We start from the raw sequence: 8,593 nt of genomic DNA on the forward strand, positions 1-8,593 counted from the left end.
AATAGATTTTCTCAGGCGAAATATTATGATCATCATTAGCTGTTGCAACACCCTTGCCTCATTTGCAAACTGCAAATGTTTTTCTTTTTTTTTTTTTTTCCAAGTAAACTCAAGGCAGGTATAGAAGAGCAGCATTTCAGGGGCAGTAGGTCAGTGTTTAAGTATCGGTTCAGTATAGACTAACAGTGATTTGTGTATTTGGAGATGTGGGAAAAGGTCTCTTACTGATTTACAGAGAGTTTTTCTGCTCATGACCTCCCTTGTTGAGTAAGGAAGGGAGAATTTGCTGTAGGAAATTGTTGCAGACTCTTTATTAAAGAAATGGAGAAAAAAATCTTTCTTAGTCTCCTTTGAAGTTATATGGAGAATAGTAATCATCGGGGAGAAGTCATGGAACGATAATGGAAAAATCTTTAATTTGCTGTAACTGTCTGAGGAGGGAGACATATGCCTGTGAAGCCAGAGTGAGAGGAAAGAATAATTCTAAATAAAATGGAAGTGTTCAACATTAGTAAAATGTAGGTATTGACAATAATGAAGAATGGTGTCTCTCTCTGAACTGAAAGACTTTTTTTTAGTTCTTAATCTGTATTTTTACACACTGATGTCCCTGTTGTATCAACTGACGATTCCACAGACCTGTAACTAGACCCTGGTGTGTTTGGGATGTCAGAAATGTTATAACCATAACAAATGTAATGCAGATACTGAACTCAGGTCTTCAAAGATGAGGAAGGGAAATTAATCCCTTAAAGTGAAGTTGTAATTGAGTCTACAAGTTTGTTAAGGATTTCAGAACAAACTCTGAATATTTACATAATATAGAACATAATATTTAAAATAGAAAAGCACAGATTTTTTTCCTTATGTTTTTTCCCCAACTTATTTGTTCATACAATACAGATAAAGCAGAGCTGAATTTGTAGGGTTTGTGTGAAGGATTTAAATATGTGTAAGAAACTGCTAACATAGCTGATACACGTTTCTCTGAGACACTAATAATTATGATTCATTGTATCACATTCCTTAACGATGGCGCACTTTTGGCGAGGCTTGTGAGTCCTTTTGTTCAAATAAAACATTGACAACATTTGCAGAGAATAACAATGGATGAATAAATGTGTTTTAAGATGCTTCGCTGTAGAGCCAACTTAAGCTCTCCGTGCAAGGAGAGCCTCACTGGATGAGGTGTCTTGGCAGAGAGAAGATGGTACTTAGCAAGAACCGCTACAGTCTGGCAGCTCACCAAGAGTGCACTTCTTCTGGGGCAGCTTTGCTCCAAGGGCAAGGTCTGTTTGTGTGCCTCGTGGACATTAATCTTCGGCTGGTGATAGTATTAGGTCAGGGAAGGAAAAAAAAAAAAGAAGCGGTGGAACGGGGGCGGCCACCAGTGGTGCTGGGACCAGAAGACAGAAGGCAGGTGCTGCCTGTTCCGGTGTCCTGCTAGAAAGAAGCTGGGCCACTGATGCCAGGCTGACTTCAGAGAAGAAACAACATCAGGGGAAGAACTTCTTGGAAAAAGTCAGAACTGAAGCAGCTGGGTAAGAGGCAAACTGCGGTCTTTACTGCAATTTTTTTGAATGTTTGACAAAATAAGGGACATTTTTGCCTGCTTTTTGACCCGTTTCTCACTAGTAGTGAATATGATCTGTGCTGTGGGGTGGTCTTCGTGCACATTTTCAATTGAGGGCAGAGGACTCTGTATTTCACAATTACCGGTTTTTCCTGTGCTGTAGGCAACAGGCAATTCAGCATGGATGCCACATGGGGGAAATTATTTTTCATGTATCATTCTGTTGAAGATATGTGAAACAAGGGCAACATATGCCACCTAAAGAACACTCATGAAATGACAAGCACGTGTGTATATGCATGAACTATTCTGAGAAGGTGGTAATAACCAAGAACTGATTATTAACTCCCTTGCGTGACCTATCCTTGCATTTTCTTCACGCTTTCAAGTATCTCAATAATACAATGTCTGTAGATCATGCTATTACATCTCAAAGAAGGCTGGGAAAGGCGAAGATACATCTGTGATGCTTTATATGGCTGCCTCCTACTTAAACACCGTGTTTGTTTCGGCCTAGATTATAGTTGAGGCTCAGTAGTGGGTCACAATAACTTTGGATGCTGTAGAAGGTGCAGGTCCTTTGGAGTTCCTCGCTGGTGTTAATATCCACATCTTCCTAACAGAATGAACTGTAAACAACCGATGATTTTTTTTTAGGCTTGCTACTGAACCACATTAGTGCAGAAGAGGTAGCAGAAACTGTAGCAAGTTTCAGCATTCATCATAAACAGGACTATTTGGGCAAATTACTTCTCACCTGAGAACACATCTCAGCTCCACTCCTCTCTGTTAGTTTCCTCATCAGTCTTAGGAGAGCTAAGAGCTCTAGAAAGGGAAGTTTTGCTACTAGCAGCTTGGAAAAATATTTTTGTTTTCTTCTCATCTATTTCCAGCAAGTTCGTATATAGTCATGTCTGAGCGGCCTGAAATAATACTAAAATCATGTAACTCCCACCTTCTGCTTCCATATGTCGAGCTCACAAGAGCCAGCATTTCATTTACAAACAAAATGTCTGTAAGACTCTTTCCACTCTTCTTAGGAAGGGAACAGGTGACAGAACGAACTTCAAGAACGAGATGAAAGAGGATGCATCATCCAAGGAGATGAAAGCTGCAAAATGCCATCAAGACAAACATTTCTGTGTTTTCCCCAAACACAAAACTGACCTGCTATTTTCATTGCTTTCCAGGGCCATTTATCTCAGCAGACACAAGGACCCATCAAAGAAGTAACGCAGATGCTCGATGGATGAGAATTTGCAGGTGCAGCGAATCAGCAGCAGAGCAGACTGCTGGAACGAGAAGGGACTAATGAACAGGAGGCAAAAGATGTGGCCACCCGTGATATGGAGGAAATCCAAGCTACTTCTGTACCTATTTTTCCTGCTATTGTAGCTGCATCCACTGGACAGTTCAAGGCGCAGATCATGCCTGTGGTGGCTGATGCAGTCCCTGAGTGGAAGAGCATGTAGAGTCCATGGAATTCTGCTTATACAACGTGATAATGTGGATAGTATTAGAAAAGCTATTTTATGCAGTGCCATCTTCCCTACCACCTTCCTGCTGCTCAAACCCTTTTTGCCAAGTGCTGTAATGTTGACCTAGGATTTCAGGACCTAGGATTTTAAAGGGTAGTCTAGGCCTCCAAAATTAAAAGTAGCTACAGACATCCCATATTCATGAATTTTCTGCCACTCTGGGCCAAGGATTGCATCATAGGAAGACAGTTCCCTTTCCAGTTTGCGAAATCATGAGTATTTCAGAAATAGGGACATATAGTAGCTCTATGGATGCCATTGTTTGCATCCCCAGGGCAGTTTTGGAAGCCTGATAACTGTTTTATCGTTGTTGTATCAGCGATATCTTATACTTACCACCTGACTGAACCACAGTGGTAATCCCTTTGCTAATGTTCATTGCTCTACCGCTGACGGTTTCAGCCTGCCAGTGTCAGCGATGAGTCACTGGAGCACAACAACTCTAACTCTTTGATGAAGGATTACCCTTAAACAGGTTCTTTATTAGGATTTGGCTGTACTCCAGTTTCCAGGAACTCAAACCTTGCATTTCCTTTTCCTGCACTGAACTCCTCCCTATCTTACCTCCCATACCTACTATTTGATTTCGAAAATATGAAAATGTAGTGTATTTAATTAACGGGAATAGTGAAATTATTTTCTAGACAGGAATGGTTTTCTATGTCAGACCATGTATGGTAACTGAAAGTCAACCTTAGCTGAGATAGAAGAGAAGATCTCATCATTATAGGACTAGTGTGCGTGATACAGTGTCAAAGGCAGGTAGGCACTGGTAATTGGGACTCGGGACATGAGGGTATTAGAAATGCTGGACTCTTGAAGTACAAGGATGGTTTTGACTATTTGCAGGATTCTGTACCAGTTCTTATCATGTGGACCAGTCATAAAAACCAGCTGGAGTTGTAGCCTCACTGTGGCTCAGTTTGCTGGAGTTACATAGGCATCACATGTATTGAAGTTACTGTTAATGACTACTAATACCTTGCATAGATAGAACTGTACTGTCACTTCTTATTATTCGTCAGTTGTTAGCAGCTTTAAGGATTAGAGGAGCTCATGATGGTGCTAAACAGGTTATATATTTACGTGGACTGATAAACAGAGATTCCCAAGTCAATTTGTTGTTTCTGTGGACTGAACTTGCCCTGTGTGAGCTAGGAGGTCAACCCAAAACAGCAATTCCAAGTCGTGTGTGATGTGTCGTTCATGTGCATAAGTCTAAAACATCAATCTTGAAATGCCCTGCTTGCCATTGGAGAGAGCAGTCGTAGCTGCCTGTTAGAAGACAAGCATACCCCTGCTTTCTGTTGCAGTGTAAGAACTGGAGGCAGACATCTGCCAGGTGCCGGAACCTACGGCAGGGACAGGAGCTGGTGGCCTCCATGCTGACTGCGGTACCAGGAGAAACATAGCCACCTCAGCAGGGTACAGCACTTGTGCTCCTGAACCTGGCCAAGAGGTCAGCATTAGTGGTGTTGTCAATGACAATTTAACGAATGACCCGTTATTTCCCCACAGCAGTGCTCTGCTAGTCTGTCACGTCACAGGAGGCAGTTCAGACCAGGTCATTCGGTGTGTGCCTTTCTGCCCTCACCAGTCTCTTCTGATGATACAGAACTGAGTCATCTTCCTTTGGCCCCGCGGCAGAAGAGACCAAAAGAGCTTCACCTTAGAATACCTAATGCTGTTGTGGTTGGGAAGTCTTCTTGAGATGTCAGATTTGGTTTTGGCTCCTCTCTCCAAATCAACTTGTGTGAGTGGGGTTGCAGACATCTTCTGACCTCTTCGACACTTGCCTTAGCTGTTGAACCTACCCCAAAAACATCTGGGGCTTTTGCAGCTTTCTTCTTGTGAAAGGCCCTACAGGCCTGTTCTGAAAATGCCCACCAAATCAGGCACCGCGAGTAGGGTAGGAGGGAGAACCACCAGATTTGAAAATCCTGATGTCAACCCAGGGCTCCAAGCAACTGAACAGCATCAAGACTTAGCAGGTTTTGCACATGGCCACCTGCAGAAGCTTAACATGCTAATAAGGTTTGGTACTGAATGGAATTTTTTAGCATCTCATTGGCACCTGAAAGCAAGACTTCAGTCACATAGGATGGATTAATCTCACCCGTCTTTAGACATCCACAGGGTAGATACCTCTGTCTGACTTTGTCACTGCAGCCTTGCTTTGTATTCACTGCAAAGAAACAGGCACATGTAGGGCATGATTCGTCTGACCTACTTTACACATTTATGTGAAACTCATCCTTATTATGACACTTCAGTGTTTAAATCCTTGTGATTCCGAAAATGTACTGCCTATTGGTGTCTTTAAAATGATTTGTGAATAACTGTGCTGTTACAGTAGTCAGAAGGGTTCAATTAGTAGGCTGTCAATAATGTGTTCTTCCTGCAGAGCAAAACCTTTCTTTGTGTTAAAGTAATTTGTTTTAATTTTTATTTTCTACAGAAATTATTCAGATGCTGCTTGTATTTGTTGGAAATTCTGACGTGACTATGGATGTTGTCTTCTTTTGCTTCAGATAAACTTCGAAGAAGCATGCCTAACCTTGCTCGGATGCCAAGTACCCCCACCATTAACAGTAGTGCTGGCTTTGCTAGTTCTCCAGTCACTGTGAGGAACAGTCAGAGCTTTGACTCCAGTTTGCATGGAGCGAGTAATGGGATTTCAAGGATGCAGTCGTGTAGTAAGTACCTGTGTTCTTTGGCTACGTGCAAGGAATTGGTAAATAAGGAAAAAAGTGGTAAAATACCTGTCCCAGCCACTGATCCTCTGCTTTATGAAAAATTAAAAGCAGACTGTGTTCCTTTTGCACCACATTTTAACATAGCTCAGGATTTTCAAACTTTCTATTTTGGAAAGCAAATTCTGCCGATCTTGTTATGCAGTATTGAGAGTTTCATCACCTCCCTTTTTTTTTCCACTTTGCCCATTCATTTTGTGCCAACTTTAAAACTAAAATTATAATAATAATTAGTAGTAGTAGTATTGTAGAAGCACCCTTAATGCAATTAATTCATATAAGCTTACATTTTTAGTTTTGATACTGGAATTGAAAACTGCTTTTCTTGGTAATTTATACAATGCTGGTTTTACAGTACACTGTATAAATACTATCTTAAAATACATGACCTCTCTCCTACTGAAGTTGAGCCACTTTCTTCCGAGCAAATGTGGTAAACAGAGGGTTATATCCTCAAGTATAATATACTTGTTGAGTGGGGGAATTAAAATGACTCTGTAATTAGTTTAATTTAGGTGACTTCTTGATAGGGGGGTGAAGGGAGTATTGATCTAATGGATGTTGAATTATTAATGTAGAACGTGAACAAGATAGATCAAGATCCAAACCCATTGTATCTAGCACAGTGGTTGAGAGGAACTCTGAGAGGAAATGGAAAAAGTGGATTTCGTTGGGCACAGGCAGGAGGAAGGATTTAATTTATGCCTTCCATGTCCTGTGAGGTTTTGGAGGGAGAAGTTGGCAAAACCTTTTCCGGTGGGTGTTTTCTTTCAAATCTGAGTAGAATTTACAAATCATAGAATCATAGAATGGTTTGGATTGGAAGGGACCTTAAAGATCATCTAGTTCCACCCCCCCTGCCATGGGCAGGGACCCCTTCCACTAGACCAGGTTGCTCAAAGCCCCATCCAACCCGGCCTTGAACACTTCCAGGGATGGGGCATCCACAACTTCTCTGGGCAACCTGTTCCAGTGCCTCACCACCCTCATAGTGAAGAATTTCTTCCTTATATCTAGTCTAAATCTACCCTCTTTCAGTTTAAAGCCATTACCCCTTGTCCTATCACTACATGCCCTTGTAAAAAGTCCCTCTCCAGCTTTCTTGTAGGCCCCCTTCAGGTACTGGAAGGCTCAAAACTATTAAATTGCATCTTTTCTGGAAAATACACTTGATAGCTGGATTTATTTTGTTTTATTTTTATCCTGTTTGTGATAGGAGAATAGGAAGATAGACAATAGGAGAACGGAAGTAGTTGTTCAGGTTCCCACTTGATTTGCATGGTAGTGTGTTGAGAGTTTAATTTTGTTTACTATTTTAGAAATATATATTTCTCTGTATGTTTATGTATGTATATATATGGGTATGTATAAAATGTGATTTTTCTGAAATAATTTTTTGAAAAACATTTCTAATAAGTGGCTGTGCTGGAATATTTAAGGCGCTGTATTATGATAAGACTTCCATAGCAATATATTGCCAGTATTGTTTAATTGAATCACATGTCTGTATTTTCTCCTGTGTCTTTAAATGATTTTAAGATGTCCTTTTTCAAAGACTTGAAAAAGGATTGGCCTGTATGCGGTATGTTAGTTCATGTGCTTCAGGCTTTTGACAGTTTGCTTTTGGTATGTGGACTCTGAAACAGATGCATGTCTGATATACACCAGAGGGCAGGATTGTGTAGAAAATCTATATATAAAGCTTCTGGAACCCATAGCATTGATTTAAAATGGTAGTTTACATAACATGAGCCTTGGCATATGCTGTTATATTCAAGACCTTTTTATAGCCTTTTTATTGTATTTATACATGAAGCTTAGACTTCTGTGATGTTTTATAATGCTTTAATGCAATGTTCCTTAAACAAGATGTGGTTATTGCAAACAACCTTACAAAAATCTAAATGATCTAACAGTAATTAATTTATACCTTCACCAATTTCTCCTGTTCAAAGCTCTAATTGCATAGGTGGAGTTAGTGTGCTTGTAATAGCTAAGAAAACCTCTCTGATGGGAGAAAGCAGGATGAATATGGGGTGGGATTTTTGTCCAGGATGGGGATGGAACAGGATATTCTAGTTCAGTGCAGTGTTACTCGATACAGTATTGGATCCAAGGAGTTTTTCAGCAGTTTATAATTAGCAAGTAAATTGTATAATGATGTGTTTATCCCTATTCAGATCTATCTAGAAATGAGCATTACTGCCTGGCCTCATCTCTTGCATACTGACCTTGTTACTTCCTTTTCTACTACTCTTTACAGTTCCATCACCAGGACAGCTTCAACAAAGAGTTCACAGTGTGGGACATTTTCCAGTGTCTGTCAGACAGCCTCTCAAAGCTACTGCCTACGTAAGCCCCACTGTACAAGGTGGTAGTAGCAGTAGCAGCAGTATTCCAGTGTCCAACAACTTGCAGTTATATTCTAACACTGGGATCCCAATGCCAAACAAGACTGCCAGTCAAGGGGTCGTAGGGCGCAGTGCTCTTCCAAGACCATCGCTGGCCATCAATGGGAGTGGCATACCCAGAAGTAAAATTGCACAGCCAGTTCGAAGGTAAGAGTTAAACAGGCTGCCTTCCCTATGTGGATGGCTTTGGCTTAGATTGTGGGTTTTTTTTTTCCTCCTGAATATGAAGCTGGGCTATAAAACAGGAGAGTTTCTAGCTTCCAATGCTGAGTCACTGAATGCATATATTTACTGAGGGAGCTGGGGGAGGAGCTTGCC

At 40.9% G+C, this 8,593-nt stretch overlaps 1 protein-coding gene across 1 annotated transcript in view; it reads left to right on the forward strand.

Annotated features, from left to right (window-relative positions):
* SLAIN1 (SLAIN motif family, member 1) overlaps nt 1–8,422 on the forward strand; it is a gene marked incomplete at its 3' end in the record, with an annotated part of 42,729 nt that extends 34,307 nt beyond the window's left edge. The window contains exons 5-6 of the mRNA XM_009575751.1: nt 5,643–5,807; nt 8,128–8,422. Coding sequence (XP_009574046.1) covers nt 5,643–5,807; nt 8,128–8,422 — 460 coding nt within the window. The remainder of the gene's footprint in view (nt 1–5,642; nt 5,808–8,127) is intronic.
* Nucleotides 8,423–8,593: the final 171 nt, after the last annotated feature.

Source organism: Fulmarus glacialis, unplaced genomic scaffold (genome assembly GCF_000690835.1).
Source record: "Fulmarus glacialis isolate BGI_N327 unplaced genomic scaffold, ASM69083v1 scaffold23084, whole genome shotgun sequence".
Taxonomy (NCBI): domain Eukaryota; kingdom Metazoa; phylum Chordata; class Aves; order Procellariiformes; family Procellariidae; genus Fulmarus; species Fulmarus glacialis.